At 47.4% G+C, this 24,236-nt stretch overlaps 1 protein-coding gene and 1 long non-coding RNA gene across 3 annotated transcripts in view; one reads left to right on the top strand and one right to left on the bottom strand.

The window, feature by feature from the left end:
• The window catches only part of IQSEC2 (IQ motif and Sec7 domain ArfGEF 2), a 77,456-nt gene that overhangs the window by 9,641 nt on the left and 43,579 nt on the right, over positions 1-24,236 (top strand). For both annotated transcript variants that reach the window (XM_070289975.1, XM_070289979.1), the window contains exon 2: positions 13,338-13,367. In XM_070289975.1, coding sequence (XP_070146076.1) covers positions 13,338-13,367 — 30 coding nt within the window. The remainder of the gene's footprint in view (positions 1-13,337; positions 13,368-24,236) is intronic.
• On the bottom strand, positions 1,298-3,801 carry LOC138930232 (uncharacterized). The gene is made up of 2 exons (XR_011446132.1): positions 3,715-3,801; positions 1,298-1,554 (listed from the first exon to the last, which is right to left on the bottom strand). It is a non-coding gene; the product is annotated as an uncharacterized lncRNA (long non-coding RNA).

The following is a 24,236-nucleotide window of genomic DNA, read 5'->3' on the forward strand; positions in this document are numbered from 1 at the left end:
ACTGAGGCAGCTCAGAGGCAGTTTCTGGCTTGGCAGCAAGGCCTGTAATCCCCCTTTTCTGTTTTCATGGAATAAGGTTGGCCTGTGTCACCACTGTGTCCCCATTGCCTTGGGCAGGGTATCTCTAGCCTGGGGGCCTTGGTTTTGAGGCCCCCTGTATGAAATGTAAAGAATGAGCTTTGGTTTGACAGAAAACATCAACATTCTGTAAAACAATTATCCTTCAATTAAAAAATAAATAAAGTGGGAACAAAAAAGAATGAGCTTTGGAGACAGGCAGACCTAAGTTTGAATCTTGGCTCTGCCCAACCAACTGGGTTGGGGTCATTTCACCTTCTCTGACCTTTAGTTTCCTCATCTGGAAAATGAGATGATAATGCCCATCTCTCAGGATTGACCAAGATCATTTGAATGGCGTTCCCTGACACTTGTATGTGCTCAATATATAGTCATTTCCAGGGGAAGAAAACCAATGACATAATTCTCGATTATGCCAAAATATATGCTCTTAGAAACTTCATTTCATAATCATGATCTTACCTAAGATTCTTCAGTTTTTGTAGGAGATAAGTCATCCAAATACCTGGAGAGCAAATCATTAAAATAGGACAACTTGAAGTTCAACAAAACAAAACCAAAACAAATCAAAAACAGTCATTTCCTTTTTCCTCATGAAATCTCCCATGGACGATGACTTGAAGAATTCGGTGCTTGGCAAAGGTTTGCTTCCCCTGAAAATGGCTGTATTTTCTCCTTCCTAATATGAGGCTGACATGGCTCATTTTATATTGCTTTCTGCCTCAGCTACCAGTTAATTTGAAGTACAGCTCTAGCATCTTTGTTGATCTCTTTTTCTGAGTTCTTATTTTCTAGTTCAATTTTTATTCTTCCCTTATCTGTGTTGTTAGAGTAAGCCACCTCAAATCCTTTGTGACTCAGGCAGGTATAAATAACTAATGGGTGTAAACAGTTGAATGAATGGAAGCCCGGCGAGGCTGGACTAGTGATGGTGGGATTTGAAGGAGACCAGAGGGTGGTGTAGGCTGGGGCAACTGAGAAGGCATCTATAAAGGATGATTGTGATACTATGAGGAGTCGAGGGGTTAGTTAGGGAAGAATCAGTCTTTCACTCGCCTGTCTTGCTTCTGCTCTAGAAAGAAGCGTAGATTTTGGAGAACAAGACCTCACAGCACCTTGAGTCATCAACCTCCCCACTTTGTATGGACTATGTGGGAGACTGGGGTCCAAAGAAAGAAGAGGGACTTGTTTTTAAAAAATTAAATCAAAGCAGTACATATACACAATTTTAAAATTGTATTTCTTTATTCACGGCTGTGCTGGGTCTTCATTGCTTTGTAGGCTTTTCTCTAGTTGAGGCAAGTGGGGGCCTAGGTGTGGTATGCAGGTTTCTTTTGCAGTGGCTTCTCTTGCTGTGGAGCACAGGCTCTAGGGCTTCAGTAGTTGCCACACGTGGGCTCAGTAGTTCTGGCCCACGGGTTTAGTTGCCCTACAGCATGTGGAATCTGCCCAGATCAGGGATCGAACTCGTGTCTCCTGTGTTGGTAGATGGATTCTTTACCGCTGAGCCATCAGAGAAGCCCCATATACATAATTTTTAAAAGGCAGATAGCACAGAAGGACATATATAATAAAAAACCAATGTCTCCCTGTCCCCCACTTCCCAACCTCCGGAGTAGAAGTGTTAGTCACTCAGTCATGTCCAACTCTTTGTGACACCATGGACTATAGCCCTCCAGGCTCCTCTGTCCATGGAATTCTCCAGGCAAGAATACTGGAGTGGGTTGCCATTCCCTTCTCCAGAGGATCTTCCCGACCCAGGGACTGAACCCAGGTCTCTTGCATTGCAGGCAGATTCTTTACTGTCGAGTCACCAAGGACCCAACCCCCAGAGGTGACCACTTCTACCATTCAGGTTTTCTGGTGGTAACTTCATATCTCTAAATAAACATGCTTTGATGCTAATTTCTTCATTTATCAACTTCAAACATCATACATCATCTACTGACTTCTTCCTTGGATGCCATCACTGACTCAATGGACATGAGTTTGAGCAAGCTCCGGGAGTTGGTGATGGACAGGGAAGTCTGGTGTGCTGCAATCCATGGGGTCGCAAAGAGTCGGATGTGACTGAACTACTATGACAAGTGAGAATTTAGCTTCTTTACAACACATGACTTTTTCTCCCCCTCCCAAACTTTAATAGTTATATTACTATTTTGGTCCTCTATTAGTTACCTTTGTTACTTTGTTAGGTACAATTTAGACTAATTTCTTGTTCCATCATTTTGCCACAGTATCTCTTGACCACTCAGTTTATAAGATAGAGCTATTAGTGCCCCATTCCTCCCTCCATCTCGCCTCTATCTTTCCACCTCCCACTTTCTGTATTCTGTACTTTCATATCCAGCAAGGTTGATTACATTTGCATTCTGTTCTATAACAGTAATTATGTCTTCAGTGCTTTTCTGGACAAATGAACTCTAAAAGTTGACCACCAATACACTGTTTATGTGATTATGACTATGTCATATTATTCATTGCAGGGTCAAATAGTGTGCTGTAATTACGCCTCACTTCTCATGGGTCCACTGCTCCAACTTCTGTACTCCTAGGAAAATTTTCCTAGCATCAAGATCAAATGAATTTTCCTTTCTTATGCTCTATGAATTGCTCGAAGTCATGCCACTTTTTACTTTGTTTCCTATCTGGACTGGGATTTTCCACCTTATAAATCTATTTATTTATGTGCTTACTTAAACTTACTGTTGTGTGGGGTTCCTTGAAACCACACGATAATCATAGCACATCTTCTGTGGACATTTTACTTGCAGATTTTTTAGGAGGGTTTTTTTTTTTTTAAACTTCTTACTGAAATATAATATGTATACAGAAAAGTGCTCATATCACAAATGAATAGCTTGGTCAGTTTTTTACAAGCCAAGCCAATGTAACCAACACTCAGCTCAAGGTCTGTTTTTCATTCATGCTGCCCAGTACTCGTGAGCCCTTTCAACTTGCTGCACCTTGTCTTTTCTTATATAATTTATTTGGTAGTTTTCTCCCCTTTGTTTTTTCCATTTTCTCTTTCTGGAGTGTCTGTTAGTTGGATGTTGAACTTCCAGGATTGATCTTCTAGGCTGCTTACCTTTTCTTTCCTAGTTTCTCTTTTATAGTTTGCGAATGAGTTGATACAAAGCTGAGTGAGATGTCTGTATATCCAACTGGCTTGTTCACTCCCCGACCTTATTTTAGGTGAGCCACCAGGATCTGACAGTTGTAATGGGTGACCCCCAAATGCCAGAATGAAAAGCACTTTATTCTGGGAGCAACGACATGCCACTAGGTGCCCTAAGTAATACCACAGAGTCTAATTCCTTTAACCAGGAGTTCTCTGATATTTTGCCTAGGGACGAATGCCAGGCAGCTTGTGTTTTGGATCTGGGAATTGGGGGGAGGGCATGGGGGAGGATGTCATGTACTTACCTTCAGTTTATGCCCCCGTTTTCAGCCCCCAGTCACGCCTACTCTCCTTCATACCTACCGTCTTCAAGTTTGGATTTTCTCTGGGCCTTTGCTGGCCTGATTGGCTCCCTCTCCAGCTGCAACCCCCTGAGTGGTGTTGCTGGCTCTCCTTCAACTATAAACACTCTTTTCCTTGTTTTTTGCTCCCAGAAATTTATTGAAATCCCTCACCTTTTGATATCACCTTCTTCCATCTTCTTCACTGTTACGATTTCATACCTTATTTTATTCCTTCTCATTCTTTTTAGCAGGGTCCTGACAGAAGAAAGAGATAAAGATTTATGCTTTTGAGGTCCAAACTAAGGCTAATGCGACTTTTAAAAATGGTTGTTTTGCTTTCTCAATCCAGATTGAGATGGAAAATAATTAGTCAACCCCCAAAATACCCAACTCTGTAGGCCTCATTTTGGCATGTGTTGCCTCTGGCTCTAGACTGCCATGAGCATTCCTATGCCAGTCTCCTGAGCTCCTTTTCCTCAACCTCTGCCATCTAGACCTTGCAGTCAAGAAAGCCCTCCACCGAGGGGCTGGAGACGCGGGTTCTGACCCCCACCCTGCCACTGCCTCCCTCTGAACCCCCAGGCCAGTCCGTCCACCTCTCAGGACGCCCTCACTGTGACTGGAGGGGGTCTGAGTCTGCTGTGAGCTGTGCTTTGGCAGCACTGGGTGGGTGCTTGGAGAACAGCCTGGCCTCTTTGCTTAGGCAGTAGAAGCAGGTGGGCCAGCGATAGGCCCCGAGTGCACAGGACGGGGCTTTGAGGCTGAGCTGAGGCTTCTGCAATAGCAGGCTGCTCTCGCTGCTCCTCCTGCCACCCACTTCTCTCCCATCATGGCTGAACCTCCATCCTTCTGCCTCCAGCAGAGGGAAGGAAGAGGGGAGGGCTGGAGAGCCAGTTTCATTTTCATTCTCTCTCTCTTTTTTTGTCATAGTGCTAAGCTGCTTTGGGCCGTGGTACCTGTGCCTAACCCCATCTTCCCTTTTGGGTGCCCCCTTCCATCCTTGAAGTATTGTCTCTTTCAGAAGCACCCCCTGAATGCTTATGGTATGGAGGGGGTATCAGAGCCAGGGGAGGGAGAGAGGCCGAGCTGGGGGAAACGAAGTGCTACCTAGCTCTGGCATGACAGAAGGAAGCCACAGCTGTAGCAATGAAAAGCACTGGTTTTGGAATCAGACAAACATAGACTTGAATCCCGACTCCACTACTTATTATTATTTGTGTGACTCTAGGTAAATCACATTACTGCTCTGAGCCCCAGTTTTCACACCTATACAATCAGAAGAATACTAATGAACTTGCACAGCTGTTATGAAGATAGCACAAGTCCTGGACCATTATAGGTGCTTAATAATCACTTTATCCTTTTTGGATTATTAGAAGGCAGAAATGCTAAAGACCAAATAAAGCCTGCTTCAGTGATTGAACGGAGAGGGAGGTTAGAAAGCAGCATTTGCCCTTGTCACTCCTTAGGCCAAGCCCCAGGGGCTCCCCTGCAATTACACAGTGAAGTTCACACTCTTGTTCAGTGCTGTTTTTGTTGTAGTCTCTGCCTGTCTTTTTTTCTTTAAAATAAAAAATGTAAAGTGATACTTGCCTCTCTATTTTCTGAAGAAGAAATTTGAAAAGGGATGGGCAAATATTTCCTTTGAAGTACATAGCAACCTTTATCATCATCCTCATTGTCATTCCAGGACTTTTCAGTGAGTAGTGGTAACAAATGACTAGAGGACGAGTAATCATCAACAGAAAGATAACTGGCAACTGAACCCACCATGGCTTTCATTTTGTTTCCCCACCACCATTTTGGCCTGTGGATCACGTGGCTCCATTCAGTGTCATGTGGATCTGTTGCTAAAAATGTTCTCCAACAAGGTTTCTGATTTGTCCTGAGGTTCATCTAATTGTTATTCTCTTTAATTAATCTTATAAGATTTTCTTGCATATCACTATTACCTCCTCCATATGACTTCTATCCTTGCCTATTTGTCTTTTCTAGGTCTGATTCCTGGCTCAGATTGCCCCTTAGAAAGGAGTCTTCCCTCCACCTGAACTATCTTTCAAAACGTTTTAACTCTGGCCTTCCACATCATCATGATTTAGATGACAGTCGAACTTGGAAGGCATCTTTGCCCCTCCGCTAGTGCTCTTCTACTTCTGGCTGTCACAAGTTGGTTTTCACACCACTTGTGGTCTAGGAAAGCTCTCACATGCTCCTTTGGGTCAGGCCACAGTCCCACTCATCTTTGTAGCCACTCTGTTCCCTTCCTCACCCTGCATTCAAACTGTACAGAACTGTCTAGGATACCCTTGGCAAAGTGGACTGCTTTGTGGTTCCATGCCTGTATTCTGGCTGTTCTCTTGGCTGAGAATACCTTATACCCCTGTCTACATGGCGGATATCTACTTGACTGTTGAGGAACATCTTCACTCTCTCACTGTTTCAGGCACTTGGAAACAGTGAACAAAACAGATTTCTGCCCTGCGGAGCTCACGTTCTAGTGTGTGAATGTAGGGGGTGGAGACAGAAAAGAAACAGACAAGAAGATACAAAACATGTCAAATAGTGGTAAGTGCTTTGGAGAAAAATAAAGCTGGTCAGGAGGATGGGGGTGCAGGAGGCTCAGTCAGCCCTACCGTAGCCAATCTTTGCATGCCCATTATTAAGCAGCCTTTTCTCATTTGAGCATTTTCTGATGTTATTATGTATTCATTACAACCACAATCCTTCCCACAACTTCATCAGTACTGTTATTATCTTTATCATATTGGTAAACAAACTGTGTCTTAGAGATGTAAATCATACGGTTAGGAGGGGCAGAGCTAGGATTCAAACCTTGACCTGTCTGACCACAAAACCTGTACTCATAACCTCTAAGCCATTGTGCCCCCAGTAAGCCTTGCAACAACTCTCTGAGACTGGAATTAGTATACCTATTTTATAGTTGAGGAAGCTGAGGTTCAGAGAGGAGAATGGATTCACCCATGGTTGTACAACAAATAAATAGATTTGAACCTAGATCTGTCTAAGACTCAAAGTTAGGCCCTTCTACCAACGTTGAGGCCTAGAGACCTATGGACTTGCCTGCTTCTATGTTTATGTGGCCCATACAAGGTACCAGTTGAGGCCATTAGCCCTTTCCCCTTCTCTCACCACTTGTAGCTCATATGGAACCTTGAGATGTATATGGATATCCCAGCGCACATCCAAGCCCTGACTATTTTCCTTTCCCATTGGCCACCCTAGCAGATGGACCTGGATAATAAGACCACACAATTCCTGCAAGTCAGCTCAAGAAATATAGACAGGGAATTCTGGGTTCTGAGTACCTGAGTGAAGTCTAGAAGGGAAAAGGCCAGAGATCCTAATGGGCATATTCCGTTGTCCCACAGACCATTTACCTCACAGGAGGGGGCCTCTAAAGTGTGATATCCAGTGTAGGAGCGTCTGTTTCCCAGTACAGCTTATGATATTGCAATTTGTAATAAGCTGAACTCCATGATCCTCCTTTGGCTTCCTGAACTAGGTCCTGCTTTGCAGTGGGGGCAGGGACTGGGCCTTCTGTGTCTCTGGTCAGTGAAGGCCAAAGCCTTCCTGGGTCCTCTTCACAATATTTTATTCATGAGTATCTCAGGATTCTTACCTTCATTTCTTAGGAAATTTAAAAAAATTATGCATTTAATACATTCTTCCATTTGAAAATTTAGAAAACTAGAGGAGAAAAACATTATCCATAATTACAACACACAGAGGCAGCTACTCTGGACATTTGATGTATTTCCTTTATTCTCTGAATTCTTTTCATATGCTTGAAATAATACAGCAGGTGTAATTTTTCCTTGCTTTGTTCATTTGAACATTTCCCCATGTAATTGCATATTCTTTAGAAGCATCATTTTTAATGGCAACTGATATACCATAATGTACTTAACCATCCTCTCAATGTAGGGCATAGACACTGGGCCTGTTTTTTTCACTGGTTTAAATCATACTGCAGTAGGCATCTTTGCACATAACAGCTTTTAGGGAACTTAGAGCTTTTAGGGAACTGGTCTTGTATAGGAACAATTGTGTTCAGCTTATTTCCCTTTCTAGATGGTCCCTCTGGCTAGGTCTGATTCATACTTATAGTCATTTATTTATTCATTCATTCCATCCCCACATATTTACTGTGTACCCCTGTGGATCAGACCCTGGGAACTGGGGCACAGGCATGACTAAGACACGGCCCAGACTGCCAGGAGATCCCAGTATGCAGGGAGAGCCAGGCTTGGAAATGGACACTTTCAAAACAGTTCGATCAGGGCTGTGATAGAGGCAAGAAAAGGATCTTGTGGGAGAACAGAGGAGGGGTTCCTCATCCAGGAGGGGATATTAAGATAAGCTTCCTGGAGAAGGTCTTGCCTAAATGAGTCACGGAGGATGAATAAGAGTTGGCTGGAATAAGAAGGGGAGCTTCCTGTTAAATACAACAAGTTGAATAAACTTATTTATCTCTGCTGCTTTCACAAATTCCACTGAAATATGAGTAAAGGAATAAAAAAGGTAGAAACATGAGGTCTGGGATGCTAACCAGAAGTAAACTATTCCATGCAATGAGCCCCAGAAATGCTTGGGGATCAGAGGTACCATGAAGCATGGAAAGTAGGATAAGGCATACAACCAAAAACAGGGAGAATATTGAAAGACTGTGAACAGACCATGTTGGCTCCTCCCCAACCCCATTCAGTCAGGGACACCCCCTGCCTCCACTGGCTCCAGTCTCTGCAGATGGAGGGTGATTCTTTGGCAAAATTGAAGTTATGAGCCTCTGGGGGTGAAACAGGGCTGCAAGCAAAGTGACCTGCACCCCCAAAACAGTGGAACCCTAAACTCGTTCCACTTACCTACTTCAGGACATCAAAGTCAGGAGCACACAAGAGAAAAGGATTCTTCTCTGGGGAAACTGAAAGACCCCAGACAAAGGCCTCTTAAAGATGATATTTGGGAGTCTTCCATCCAAAGAATAGGCTCTTAGTCCATTAACTCTCTAGTGAAGCCCATCACCTGGCCAGCTCCACCTACACACAGAGATTGTTAGTGTCATTGGAACTGATCACCAGGGCTCACCAGCTGAGGACCCTTAAAATAGGTATATTTCATTTTATGTAAATTAAACCTTAATGTAACTGACATTAAAAAAAAAGGCTTAGGTAGCCAGAGATGATCAGGTAGTACAGAGCTTTTTGAGGAAGACCATCAACCTGCAAGAATGACCCAAAAAGTAAACAAACCAAAAAAGCTTGGAGCAGAGGTAATGAAGGGAGGAGAAGATACCTGAGAAATTTAAGATAACAAGAGCCAACTCAAAATTTTAGCCGAAGGGTTAGAAAATAAAAGTTGAGGAAGTATCCGAGGAAGCAGAAAAACAGGATGAAGAGATGGACAACAGAAAAGATGAAAGCATGGAAGGATCAGCTGAGGAACTCCAACATCCAACAATAAGAGTTCTGGAAATAGAGTATGGAGGGAACAGCAGGAAGGAAAGGATCAAAGAACATGTCTCAGAACCAAAGGAGTGAAAATCCCACCGAGTAACCAGCAAAATAAATGACAAAAAGACCCTCACCAAGGTACACCACTGCACAATTTTGGAATAGCAGAATAAAGAGAAGATTCTGAAAGTTTCCAAGGAACTCTAAGTGTCCCTTGGACAGCAAGGAGATCAAACCAGTCAATTCTAAAGGAAATCAACCCTGAATATTAATTGGAAGGACTGATGCTGAAGCTCCAATACTTTGGCCACCTGATGCAAAGAGCCAACTCATTGGAAAAGACCCTGATGCTGGGAAAGATTGAGGGCAAAAGGAGAAGGGGGCAGCAGAGGATGAGATGGTTGGATGATGTCACCAACTCAATGGACATGAGTTTGAGCTAACTCCAGGAGACAGTGAAGGACAGGAAGCCTGGCGAACAGCAATAGCAACTAAAAGCTTCCAGAGAAAAAAACATATCATGTACTAAGAATCAGGAAAAAGAAGGGTATTGGACTTCTCAATAGCAGCACTGGAAGCTGGGAGACAATGGAGCAACATTCTCAAAATTCTGTAGGACCATAATTTCCAACCTAGAAGCCTGTACAGAGTTGAATTATCAATCAAGGGTGAGAGCATAATAAAGACATTTTCAGACAGGAGATCTAAAGATTTTATGTCCTAGGTCTCCTTTCTCAGGAAGCACTGGAGAATGTGCTCCAGCAAAATGCAAGCATAAACTCAGAAAAAAAAGGCCAAGAAATTGAGGAAGCAAAAAATTAACACAGAAGAGAATTGAAGGGAATCCCAAAGTGATGGAGGAGATCTTAGTGCAGCTTTGTGCAGGCCTGGAGAGCAACCAGTCTGGATTGCAGTAAGGACGATGTCTCAAAGGAAAAAAAAAGTCTGATGGCTTATGGGATGTGTCAGATTGCATTGAGAGGAGAAATGCACTTCTCACAGAGTTTAGGGAGAATTGATCATACAACTGAAAAAAAACTGGGCTTCCCAGGTGGCCCTAGTGGTAAAGAACCCGCCTACCAATGTAGGAGACATAAGAGACTCAGGTTCAATCCCTGGGTTGGGAAGATCCCCTGGAGGAGGGCATGTCAACCCACTGCAGTATTCTTGCCTGGAGAATCCAATGGACAGAGGATCCTGGCGGTCAACGGTCCATGGAGTTGCAAAGAGTTGGACATGACTGAAGCAACTTAGCACACATGCATGATTTGTGCTTGAGAGATGTTCCTTTGGCAGCCAGTGAGAGAACGTTGTTGTCCATTGGAGAGACTTGCAGTTAGACAAGTTGATGTTTGGGAGATGAGGTCTCTGGTTGTGCCAAGCCAGGTTCTTAGCTTTTAGAGATGCTTCTCTGGACCAGGGCACACCCCTTCTCCTCAGGATGCTTCCGGGAAGAGCCCTATACACAGTAGGTCTTCAAGTCTCCTTTGAAAATATGTACCTTCTCTTTGTGTCCAATCTCCTTTCTGTTGGACAGCTGATCTTGTAGACATGTTGCCCAAATGCTGTTAAGAAACCATCTCTTTCAGGTAACTGCATATCTCGTTTCTGATGCATTTCTCATAGCTCTCAGAGGACAGCCTTGTTTATATAATTGTGGGTTGTTGGGAGAGAGGCACCTTATTTCCTCCCCAGGTACTTTTTATAGACGACTTGGAGGAGCAAGATGAGAGGCAGGGGATCCAAGAGGCGAGAGCAGAAACCCCAGTATGGCATTTCAAAGGCTTATATTCTTTTCAGTTATTCTGCCCTGCTGTCCCTATACATCCCCCAAAGGTTCAAGACTGTCAATATTTTGCCATTTATTCTCCCTTCTGCCAGATTGCCCCTTGTACCTGGAAGCAGCAATGTCAAAATCCTTGTTCTCATTACATGCCTGAGTTTTAGGTTCAGTAGAGATTCCCTGGTGGCTCAGACAGTAAAGAGTCTGCCTGGAATGTGGGAGACCTGGGTTCGATCCCTGGGTCTGCAAGATCCCCTGGAGAAGGCAATGGCACCCACTCCAGTACTTTTGCCTGGAGAATCCCATGGATGGAGGAGCCTGGCAGGCTACCGTCCATGGGGTCGCAAAGAATCAGACACGACTGAGCGACTTCACTTTTTTAGGTTCAAAAAGTATGGTCACTATACTCATAGACTTCAGTCAGTTACTGTTTATTGAGCATCACTCTTGAGGATGGGAGTTAGTATAGCCAAGCCTTTTGAGAACTCTGGGGTCCAGGCCAGGCCCCCCTACTTGTGTGCTATGGGGCAACTCATTTCAACTTCTGTGAGTCTCAGTTTCATCATCTTAGAAGTGGATGAGTAATTCCCACTTTGCAGGATCAAAGGAGATCATGTGTCAAAAGAGCCCAGCACCTTGCCTGGTACATAGTAGGTGCTCAGTGATTGTTCACACAGCAGTGCAGGTTACTATATATGTGGCTTATGCCCTAAAGTAGATCGAGGCAGGGGGCCAGTCTGTGAGCAACTTGAGGGCTTGTATTCCTGACTTGGGGCCTGTTATATAGTAGATTGAATACATGTGTGCTGGAGATTTTGGGGTGGAGTGGTGAGGAGACCAGCCTGCCCAGAGTAGAGGGTTCGTGTTAGGGAGAGACACTGAGGGGCTTAGCCTCCATTCAATGACAGCTGGGGAGTCATTGAATTAGGCCTATCCAATCTGGTACCTGCAAATGATTGAGCCAGGCCTCAGAAGCAATCTTGTTTTGGCAGGGTGAGATGGAAGTTTTAATAAACGTGAAAAGGTGCTCCGTGGCCCTAATCCTCTGTCCCTTTAGAGGGCTGCAGAGGCTAAAGATTGGACCTACTGTTGTCTACTGTGCCAGGCTGAACCTCACAGCCACCCCACCCTCCTGCCCCCCTCCCTTCCCCTGTCATGTCATTTTACAAGTGAGAAAGCTGAGGCGGGACATCGGACAGTGCCTTGCCCGGGATTATGTGGCTAGTAAGTAGCAGAACTGGAAGCACTGGCCTCACCCACTGTCTGTGCTCCTGCAACCAGATGCTTGCCTGCCCTCCCTGGCCGGTGGGTGCTCCATTCACTCTTGCAGCAGATACTCACGCTGAGCTCCATCTCCCTTCCCGCGTGTCCCTCTCACTTTACACCCAGCATAGATGACTCTCCCCTGACTCAGGGCCTCACTCGGGTTGCTTCTCACTTTCAGTTCTCTCACCTGAGGACAGAGCCTGTGATGTGTTCATCTCTGTCTCCTCCGAAGTGGAGGTGGGGAGGGGGGGTGGGGAGGGAGGGGAGAAAAGGAGGAAGAGGACAGAGAGGGGACAAGGAGGTCGCTTCACACACTCTCCGCACTTCTTCCTAGCACCCTGGTTCTTCTTCCTCCTCCTCCCCACCCCTAATGACAGCCCCAGTGTCCCTCCCCTACACACACACACACACACACACACACAGACACACAGACACACACACAGACACACACACACAGACACACACACAGACACACACACACACTCTCTTTTAGGGAGGAGTAGCCGGAGGGGTGTGGTTCCGACTTCACTCATTCTCTCAGTCCGCCAGGCACTGTGTCCCCAATGCTATTCTCTTCTCTTGTCCTTTCTTTGCCTCCGAGGGGGCCTCACAATGAAGAAGGCAGACCAGTGTAGTAGAAAGGAGCCCAGCAGCTGACTCACCCTCTCAGCCTCATTTTCTTCATCCGGAAAATAAGCAGGTTGGACCAGGCAATTGGCAAAGCCTTTTCTGTGTTGTTAATAATACCTGGCATTTGTCTGCTGGGTTCCAAAGGGCTTAATCATCCTACCAGCCCTTCGGGGATTGGCCTCGTGTTACAAGTGGGGAGACTGAGGCTCAGATTCCAAGCAAGGGGGTGATTTGCCCAGGTCACAGGGCTGTTAAGTGGCAGAGCCAGTATCTGAGGCTCCATCTCTCTGGATTTAAACCTCAGACTCTGCCCCTGCCCGCAGCCACTCCAAGGAAGGCTCCTCACCATGACCCAGTAGGCTAGAACATTGTTGGTCCCTGGCACTTCCTTGACCTCAGCTCCAACCACTCTTCCCCTCACTCACTCCACCCTTGCCACACTTTCCTCCTCCTTATCCCAACAACTGGCCAGCCCCTCCTCCATCTCATGGCCTCTGCACTGGCTATTCTCTCTGCATGAAATGCCCCACCCCTCATTTTCATGATGTATAAAAGGTGTCAAGGCCACTGTGTAGAGCAGAGAGAGGAAAGGAGTAGAGCATATACTGACTGTTGTTGGTTTTTTTTCTGTGTTTCTCTTTCAGATCTGATGGTGAGAATTCCAGAACAGTCAGGTCAGTACCTCCTTTCTTTAGCAGTAGTTGGGAGATGGGGCAAGAACTGGGTGGGGGCAGGGACTGGGGTGGGGGCCTCTGGTTTGTCATTTCGGGATTCATGGGAAGAGCGGGGGCCAACTCCAGGGGTTTTGTCCCATTAGTATTAGGGGTGGGGATGGAATGGAGTGGGAGGGCCAGGGTGAATGTGGCAAGCATGGGGAGGGGGTTGAAAACTCTTCCTTAGTCTTTCTGACCCTCACTGACTTGGGGGCTTGGCTGAACACTGGAGCGGCCCATGTGGGAAAGCTGGACCAGGAACCTTCTCCCTCTCTCCTCCCAGGAGAAGGGGACACAAGGGAAATGGAGCTTCCCTTGTCTGGTGTTTGTGCTGCACCCTGGCCTGCACTAGCCCTGAGTAGTGGGGTTTGGATGGACTTTTTGATGTGACACAATCTAGACATTAGAAATATACCTTATGGTAACCAGTGGATTTTTTTTTTTTTTTTGCATGCTTGGTGAAAAAGGCTTACAAGCATCACTGAGTTTTCAGGGTGTGATCAATCTGCCATTTGAGGAGGTGGGGGTCAAACTGGGATAGAGACAAGAACTATTAGTACATTTCCCAGGCCTTAACCCATCAGAAGCTTCATGAAAACACAAGTGTCAAGGATAGGGACCATGTGGGAATGATAGGGGACTCAGGATGGCCCAGTTAGGCAGCATCCAGGCCAGGGGTGGGCCTCTGAAAGGAGATGGGTCCCAGCAGCAGAGGCATGAGATGGGTCATTCAGTTCCAGTCAGGGCTGCGACTAACATACACAGCACCTATGTGAAGAGTAGAATCCACTGAGTGGATCAGTTGGAGGAATGTTCCCGTTCCACTGGGCTCCTGCAGCCCCTCACCAGGGTTCCTGGCTCAGTGAGCAGAGCACAGGTTGAATTTCAGCCCAAACTCATGCCCTCTTGGTTGTAAAGCTTTGTGCAAGGCACAGCTTGTCCAACCATATGCAGCAGCCCAGGTCCTGGCATCCAGGCAGTGGATATGGGAGAGGCAGAGGATCCCAGCATTCAAACGGAGGTGCATTAATGAGACACGCTGTGTCCTCGCATCCCAGGCAGGGGGTACGGGATGAGCATGCTGGTGCCCTGTGCCAAGGTACGGGCTGTGGGATGGGAGCACACTTGAGCCAACAGGGAAGTGGGAAGCGTGATGGATGCAGTCAATCCCAGTGTCTAGGCAAGGGGTGTATGATAAGACACAATTAGTCTTGGCCTGCAGCCAAAGAATATGGCCTTAGTACAACCTGTCCTAGCATTTAGGAAGGCACTGGTCTAGCAAAGAACACTGATTCCAGTGTCCCACTGTGGGTTTGGAAGAAGACAACTTGGGCTGACTCTGAGCAAGGCCCCTAGGCAGCCCCATTGATATGCTTGCGACTTGTCAAGGAACCTGATGGAAGGCGTCTCTAGCTCTTCCCGGCACGGGTGTTCCAAGGACCTATAGCTCAGGGCATTTAATAGCATAATCATATATCATATGATAGTGTACGTTGGCCCTTTACAACTCACAGAAGTTGTCAGGGGCTTTCTTTCGTTCGATCCTCCCAGCGACACTGTAAGTGGAAGCTGGGTTGGCCTTATCATCATTCTTTTACAGTTGAGGAAACTGAGGCTCAGGCTGGTTATAGGTTTTGCCCACAGCCATGCAGCTAATTTATGGCTGAGCCACCATGGCAGGAGCTCTCAACAGCCTTGCAGATAATAATAGTCATCTCATCCTCATCCTAGTATTAGTAGTCATAGCAGCTATCATTTGCTCCTCACCTACTAAGAACTCTGAACATGATCTTATTTAATACTCCCAACAGTCCCATTAGGCACGGATTGTTACAAAGGAAGAAAACGGGGTTCCCCAGATGGTCAGCGCCTTGCCCAAGGAAATAAGAGCAATGGGCGGGGCAGCATCACTCTGACTCACACTCTGGGCTGCTTGCTTCCAAAGCTGGCATTTGTTTTACTAAGATGTGCTTCCGGACATCCACACTGGACCTACAGTCAAGGAGACTATAGGGACCTTGAGGACTCAGCAACTGTGGAAGCAAGGGTTAAACTTGGACTGTGGAAGGGGCTGGCCTGAAATAGCACTTGTGGGGCAAAATCTTGTAAACATGGTGGGACGATCCTTTAACTTGGAACCTGGGCTGGCTGGGATCAGCTGAGGATGCTCTCAGGCCCCACGTGTAAATTCTTGAGCTCACTTCAGTTAGGCATCAGGGAAAGCTTTCTGGAGAAGGTGGTGTCTGAGCTGGGTCATAGAGGACTGAGACACGGATTTTGTGTAAGGAGGGCATCCTTGGAAAAGAAACCAGCAGGCATCAGAGGTGAGGGGGCTGGGTGGGGGCAGTCGGTCAGACTAAAACAGATCTGGGCAGGAAAGGAGATGTTAAAAGCTCCTTAACAAAGGACTAGTTTGGTTGGGGCTGGGTCACAGACACCTTCTTTCATCAGTGAGAGCCAGAGGAGGTTAGAGGAGGGAGGCTGGGATCTGCAACATAAGAGCAGCAACTGGATCTGAGCAAAGGGTTCCATTTATGGCCAGGTCGCCTACTAGTTACATGACTTTGAACAGATCTATTTCCCCCCCAGGAGCCCCAGGGTCCTACCTCATCTAATAAACATTGTGTATGTGGAGGGGAAACGTTAGGAGGGTAGAAGGAAAACATCAAGGAAAAGAGTTAGACCTTGGCTGTTGTGAAAGTGAAACAGGAAGGAGTGAGTAGGGTCAGTGGATTGAAAACCCACTATGGCAAGGCCCCAGGCATGAGGGCTTTCAAGTATGGGGTGCCAGAGGAAGTGTGGAGTCTAATTAGAGCTGAACAGCTGGTGTTGTGAGAGGGCTGTGGGCAGAAGAAGGTGCCTGGACTTCCTGTGGATCCATGAGAAGTTGTCAGACCTAGAGATACCTTAAATCCAGGTCCAGAAAGGGATAGACAATGGCTCAAGGTCACAAACTAGTGCTCAGCAGAGCCTGCCTCTTAGCTGTGTGTTGTTTGCAAAGTCACTTACAGCTTCTCTGATCCTTACTTTCCTCATCTGTAAAATGAGGTCAATAATTCTGACTTCTTTGGGTTAATGAGAGAACTTAAAACAATGCTCAGCATAAAATGGTGGTACAACACATTGTAGTGCCCTTAGCCAACGCCTAACCCAATCCATTGTCATTTATGGGGTATTCAAGCTTGAGAAATGTGGAGCGTAGAACTTGAAAACAGAGGGGCAGGAGGGGCTGATACCCCTGCTACCCAGAAGGGGAGGGAGCCCAGGCCTAGAGGCACCGCCACTGCAGTGAGGGTGAAGCTGCAACTTGGGGGCCCTGGGCACCAGGCTGGGGTTGCCAGGCAAGCAAGGATGAGAGCCAGAGGAGGTGGCCTGTTGCTAGGGAAGGAGGGAGCGGGTGGGGGAGCTGTTGACACCCGCAGAGCCAGGGACGTCCCCATGGCAACGGAGCCACTGCCGTTGGGAGGAGAAGTGGGAGGAGGAGCCAGCGCTGGCTCTGTTCCCAGAGGAGGCCTCCCACTCTGGGCCTCAGTGCCCCCATCTATCCAACCGGAGCTTGGATTAGATAATTTCTAAAAGATTCTTCCTTGTTTTGACCTCCTGGCAATCTGGGGTGGCTGAGACCTCACAGACCTTCCATGGCTCCCCCACATGCCCAAGACACCACCAGACACCAGAGCTGCCCCAGCTGCTTCCAAAATCTTCCCTCCATGCGGCCTCCTGTTCAGTGCAGCCTGGTCGCTGGCCCCGCCCAGCTCTTTGTTGATACCACTTCCTTTGCCTGGAACCTTGTCACTTACCGCCTGCTCAGTGCTCTCAGGTTCCGGTGGGCCCAACTCCAGCCCTGTGCACTCTGGAGAGCCTTCCCTGGCTGCCCTAGCCTGCTCAGACTGCTTCCTCCCTCCTGGGTTCCTTTGGCCCTACAGGTCTATGCTTCTCCTGTTCTCCTTGGTAATTTGCTGCTGCATTGCATCGAGCTACTTCTGAGAGCTTGGGCTCCCCATGACAGATTCAGATCTTTTCTGTAAATTTATGATGTCATATTGCAAATCCCCATTTTATATATGAGCCAGTGCTCTGAGAACTTATGTGGCTTGTCTGAGCTCCCCAGGTCCTGTGTGGTGGAGCCAGGCTTGGAACTTAGCTCTGTGTAATTGCTGCTGCCCCAGGCCCGAGGTAGGTTATGATTTATCAGCTGCAGCAGTGCTTGTTAGGTGATAGGTAAAGTCCATATACGCTGGCCACCATGCTGGTCACTTCACCTGTGTTTTCTTATTTCATCTTCACAATAATCCTATAGAGTATATATTCTAGTCACTTTACAGGTGAGAAAACTAAGGCTTAGAAAGTTAAAATAATCTATCCCCCCCCACCCCCCGCCATAGAACTCAAATACAAATTCAGAGTTGTGGTCACCACGCTATACCAGAGTTAACCCAGTTGTATTCCAGAAGCACGCACAGAGTATTCCCTAGGTACCAGTCTTGTGTTGGGAGATCCATGGTGGAGATGGAAGTGGGCTACAGACACAGATGAACCAGCTCTGGCAAGCTAAAATGGGAGTTTGTTGATGAGAAGCCAGTTCTAAGGACAAGAGGCTGGAAGAGGTAGCACTTGACTGATAGTGGGATGGAGGAAGAGGGTAGGGGTGGGGAGGGAGATGGGTAATTTTCCCAAAGAACATACCTTTTCCCAGGAAGCTCACAAGGAGAAAGAAGAGGTAACGGGGGTTCTCCCGCTCCTTCCTGTTTATGTTCCCCTGCCCCCTCTTGGCCCAGCCCCAGGAAGTGGGTGACCCCTAAGCTGGCTGCATGCCTGGTTGGCACCAAAATAAACTTGCCTTCTCTCTCTTCCCCTCCCCTTGTCTCCGTCCCCTCTGTCCTGGCTTTAATTAGCAGCCCTGGGGATGAGTCACTTGGCAGCTGGGGAGGGAGGCTGCTGAGAGCCCAGTTGAGCCTGAGTTCCTGGCCCTCACCTCGCAGGCAGCACTGCTGTGTTCTTGGTGTGGCTCCACGTCTGTGCGGGTGTGAGGAGTACAGGGACAGTGCTGCGTAGCAGGCTGTCTGTATAGAAGCAGATCTGGTTGCTGCTCTATTTGTCTCGGTGTCCCCTGAATGTTGATGTGTGTGTGTGCGGCTATAGGACATATCTGTGGTCACAAGTGTCAGGAAATGAGGGAGCATTTGGGTGAACAAATGCAAACGCTTTGTAATTGTATTCACCCCTCCCTACCTAAGTGTTCTTTATGCGTTTTTGCTTATGCAAGCCCTGCACTTATATCCCTGATTTTTCCCTTGTCTTAGTCTGGGTACACTTTGTTGCAGGGAACTGAAACCCACTCAGACATGCTCAAGAATAAAGGGTGGGGAGGGGGAGACTGTTGTGAGACTACATCTCACAGAATCTAAGAGCAGTAAATGACATATAGCCCAGCCTCATGCTAACTGGAAATAGGACCAAGAAGTGAAGGAGCAAGACTGCCCCCCACCCCAGCCCCATCTCTCTCTGCATCTCCCTGGCCCATGCCTGTCTCTCTCCATCCTTCATGACTTGCCTGGTCCCTGTCATCTTTTTGTCACTGACTTCTCTCTCTGGAGCGCCTTCCTCTGCTCTCAGGTGGGCTGATGTGGCCATCAACCTTGAAGTTATATGACCTTCCAGCTCTGGGGCCCACCCCCAGGTGACTGCAGCGTTTTTGTCCATCCTATGGTAAATTGAGGCAACAAAGGGTTGTAGGTGGGAATGGATTCTCCTAGAGGTGGGTGAGTGTGTGCCCGTGCGTGCTCAGTTGTGTCCAACTCTTTGCAACCCCATGGACTGTAGCCCGCCAGGCTCCTCTGCCCACGGGATTTTACAGGCAGAAATACTGGAGTGGGTTGCTATTCCCTTCTCCAGGGGATCTTCCTGACCCAGGGATCAAACCTGAATTTCCCATGTCTCCTGCATTGGCAGGCAGATTCTTTACCACTGAGCCACCTGGGAAGCCCAGGAGTGGGTGAGGGTAGAGGCCAAATACTAAGGACTTGGTGTTTCTTCTAGAGTGCCCACAGCTTTTATGTGTTCACAAGCGAGGTCAGAGCCTGGGGAGCAATCCACTCAGAGGCCTACTATTGTCAGCTTGCTCATCCATCAAGGTTGTGGTTCATACTCTAATGCAAGTCGACCTTTGCTCACTATGCTTTCAAGTTCCACGCTCTTGAATCAGAACATGCTATTTTATCTAAAAATTTCCCCTTATTTTGTGCCAAAACAGCCTTTAAGTGCATGGTGGGTATTACCATCACTCCCAGTGTACGGTGATTTTCATAGCCTCAGAACAACTGGCATACTACTACTCATGATACAACTATTCTCAAGTTCTTCGTTGTTTCAGGAATTTGCACATTTTATTAGTACAGCGACTGAATTTATAGTTATCTGAAGTATATAACTACAAGCACACATTATCAATATTATCAGCTTGACGCTTGAGCTTACTTTTCCATTAATACAAACCCTGCTGTTTTTACATTAATTACAGAGGGAATTAATGACCCCTTAGACAGGTTTTCATCTATGAGTAAGGAGTTTGGAACCAGCTGTGTGCATAATGACTGTTCTCCAGAAGCAGGCACAATTCCCATGACTCTGACCTCGGCCCTGGCCTCCCATCCTCTGGCTGAGACTGGAGGCTGCCCCCTACTTCCTTGGGGAGTGCCTACTTCAGGTCTGGCACATATCAGGTGCTCTTGTTATTTTTTAATAAAAATGATAGTTTTCTTATTGTTAAAGCTATCTTCCACACATAGATGGTAAACCTGAGTAGGAGAGATCATTCCAGGCTCAGGACAAAGCCTCTTTCAACCTAACGAATGCTTTGATTTAGAAAATGTGTACTATGTATCAGGCACTGTTAGGGAGCATTCCACACACCTTTATCTTTAATCTTCCTGGCAGCTCTACCAAGTAGGGGTGATTGGATCCACTTTACGGGGGGGGGGAAACCAAAATCTTCAGAGGTAAGATGACTTGCCCGTGGTCATCCATCCATCTGCCTATCCATCCATCCATCCATTTAGTCATTCATTCACTCAAAGATAATTTCTTGAGTGCCTACAACATGCTAGTTTAGTTTCGCATATGGAATGTGTGAAACTAAATGTGGTTGATACCGTGATGAATAGTAGAATCCTCCTGTGAGGAAACTCACCCTCTCTTAGGAAAACAGAGAAGGAAACAGACAATTAACAGAGGAAGTATAGGGTGCTGTGGGAGACCCTCAGAAGTATACCTAACCCAGCCTGAGAGTCAAGGAGTCTTCTCCAAACTGACCTCTAAACCGAGACTTGGTGAATGAGTTGAAGTTAGCCTGGTTTTTCCAGTGGTCATGTATGGATGTGAGAGTTGGACTATAAAGAGAGCTGAGTGCCGAAGAATTGATGCTCTCGAACTACGGTGTTGGAGAACTCTTGAGAGTCCCTTGGACTTCAAGGAGATCCAACCAGTAAAGCTTAAAGGAAATCAACCCTGAATATTCATTGGAAGGACTGATGCTGAAGCTCCAATACTTTGTCCACCTGATGTGAAGAACTAACTCATTGGAAAAGACCCTGATGCTGGAAAAGATTGAAGGCAGGAGGAAAAGGGGGATGACAAAGGATAAGATGGTTGGATGGCATCACCAACTCGATGGACATGAGTTTGAGCAGGTCCCAGGAGTGGGTGATGGACAGGGAGGCCTGGCTTGCTGCAGTCCATGGGGTCTCAGAGTCAGACACAGCTGAGCAACTGAACTGGTGAGGGATGGAGGTGGGGTGAGGTGAAGTGGAGCATTTTGCAGGCAGAGCAAAAAAGTGTGCCAAGGCTGTGGGAGCAGTATTTGGTACCTGCATTTGTGAAGAACTATAGCTGTATCTGTGGAATTCCCAGGTGGCTCAAGTGGTAAAGAATCTACCTGCCAATGCAGGTGATGCAGGCTCGATTCGATTCCTGAGTCAGGAAGATGCTCTGGAGGAGAAAATGGCAACCCACTCAAGTATTCTCGCCTGGGAAGTCCCATGGACAGAGGAGTCTGGAGGCTTACAGTCCCTGGGGTCAGAAAGAATTGGACACGACTTAGCAACTGAGCACATAGCTGTATCTGTAGTGGGATGGGGCTATCATGAGAAATAGTTTGACAAGGGGGTAGAAGGTATATTGGGAGACTGGGGTCGGGACCCTGGTCAGTCAGACCCAGAGCCAAGGAGCTGCAGGACCCAGGAGTAGAGTTTCCATGATTCCCTGCTTGCCTCTTCCCAGCACCAGCCTGGGTGGGCCTGGCCAGTGCCAGCAGCAGGCCAGGATTCCAGTGGCCACAGTGCCCTCTAGTGTCCAACAGCCTGTCTTGCAGTTTCCACCTCAGTCTGTCTCCCAATACCAGCTGACCTTTGTGACTAGGTGCCTGTGCCGGATGCTGGAAACACTGGGATGAATAAGACACGGCCCCTGTCCCCACCAAGCTCCTGGCCAGAAGGGGAAACAGCATGTGGGGAAACAGCATGTGAACAGACAGCGCTGGAGAAACGCAGGGTGGGAAGGACGCAGGGGAGTCAGGTTCCCAGAGGGTACCACTTCTGAGCAGACTCCATCTCTCACGAGGTGGAGAGATGGCAGTGGGGGCAGGGTGGTGGGGAAGAGTCTTCTGAACAGAGGCAAAGGTGAGGACAGAGAGCAGAGTGTGGCAGACAATTGCAGGCACTTTTGTCTGGGTGGAGCACAGGTTGAAGATATGAGGGGAGGCTGAGACCACCTGGAGGTTGGGTGGAGGGGGGGCAGCTCACAGAGGGTCCTGGGATGCCTGACAGGCAGTTAGTGAATGGAATCATATAAGGAGCTTCCCTGCCCTTTGGGGATCACAGACCCATCTGAGGATCTGATAAAAACAATGTTCTCCCAAGAAATGCACTCATACTCATGTTTTTCATACAATTTAAGGGACTTCAGAGACACTCTGCACTCCAGGTCTATCCACGAACTGCAGGCTTCGAAATTCCTCTTAGTATAAATACTGAAACCTTACCATGGCTTCTGGACTCTGCGTGATTCGGCCCCCGCCTATATCCCTAATCTCCCCTTTGCTTTTTTCCAGTCAACAATGTTGGCCTCCTTGAAGTTCCTGGAAATACCACCTCAGGTCTTTTGCCCAGGTTGTTTCCTCTTCCTGGAACACTCTCCCCCTGCTACCTCCAATTTTGCCCAGTTTAATTCCACTAGTGGTTGAATAATGTCTGTCTCCTCTCACTTGGATATGAGCTCCATGAGATCAGGACCTTGACTGCCCTTAGTCACTGCCATATCCATTCCCCTGCCAGTGCCCTGTGGTTGGGTTAGGCTCCTCACCCTTAATTCCTTCCCTTCAACCCCTAGAGGATTATCACATGAGTTGCGCCAACAGGCTCAGATATGTCTGAATTTCAAGAGTGGCCCAAATGAAAAGGTATCTTCCTAGAAATCTTCCCCTGCCTGAAACAAACAGGTTTCCCAAGAGCCTCCCCTACCTCCCTGGCTGAAGGACCATGCTCTCTCAGGCTCCAACTGAGACTTTTCAGCACGTGCCTATCTGTCTCACTGAAACTTCACAAAAACCTGTGAGAGAGGAGTTGCCACTCACCTTTTACAGATGAACAAACCGAGCCTCAGAGGGGTTACCCAGTGGAAAAGTAGTAGAGCCAGGATTTGTACTCAGCTCTACCAGGCACCAAAGTGTAAGCTCTTTGCCTCACCAGAGAGGGGAAGGGGCTTGCCCAAGGTCACACAGCATCGGCCTTAGGGCCAGAACTAGAATTTATGTCTCTTGACTTCTGCCAGGCCAAGATGAATGTTTGGGCCACAGGTGCCACTTTTAAGACAGTAACTGAAAATGGGCACAAGGTGTGGCTGCCACAGGGGCCAAGAGAGTTGCTGAGGGAGAGAGTGAGAAAAAAAAGCAGGGGCTGAGACCAGAGCCTAAGGACCATGGGGCTTTAGGGGGTGGGCTGAGGAAGAAGAGGCCACGAAGGGCCCACGGATGCCAACTTTGTGGTGGTCCGGAGGGCCAATCTCTCTCAGCAGCTTTGGCTTTCTTGAGAGGAACCAGCTGCCCCAGCAGGAAGGCAGGAAGACTGGCCTGTGGCCTGTCAGCTCCTATTCCTTCTAGATCACTGGCCCCCTGGCCCCTCCCAGGGCCGCCTTCTGCTCAGAACAGCCAGGGGCCTGGGCTCTGGGGCTATGAAAGGACAGGAGCCCTCTGAGCTGGATCTGGAATACTCTTCAGGAACCTCACACCCTTCAAATCCTCCAAATTCTCTCCTTTCTCCAGCCCCCACATAAGGAGGAGAGAGAGGTGACTGTGATAGGTCAGTGGGGAGTCAGGCTACCTGGATTCTAGTCTGACAGGCGGTATGAACTTCAGTAAGACTCTTCCCTTCTCTAGGCCTCAATTTCCCCCTCTGTAAAGTCAGGAGGGGCAGTTTCCTTAGAACAGCCTCTAGATTGTGAATGGCATTTCTTCTGATTTTTGCTTTTCTGTTCAGGGAGCATTTCTCTTAGCCAGTCCAGAAAACAATGCAGAAGACAGTGAGAGCTTATTGCAATGGTCAAGAATATTGGCTAGGGCCTCATCTTGATTTCCCAAAATGGGTGATTTGAATTTTACTTGATCTGGAACATCCTAGCATAACCACCACACAGAGTCTCTTTAAATCTGTGGAAGATGAGAATGTTTGTGAAAAGCTTCTATGGAAAGGTTTCTGTATTTACAGGGCAACCATATGGCCAAGGGGATGGAGTCCTGATTTGGGAATGGCGAAAACAGATCCTGACCTTGGGGTTCCG

The sequence above is a fragment of the Ovis canadensis genome, chromosome X (assembly GCF_042477335.2).
Source record: "Ovis canadensis isolate MfBH-ARS-UI-01 breed Bighorn chromosome X, ARS-UI_OviCan_v2, whole genome shotgun sequence".
Taxonomy (NCBI): domain Eukaryota; kingdom Metazoa; phylum Chordata; class Mammalia; order Artiodactyla; family Bovidae; genus Ovis; species Ovis canadensis.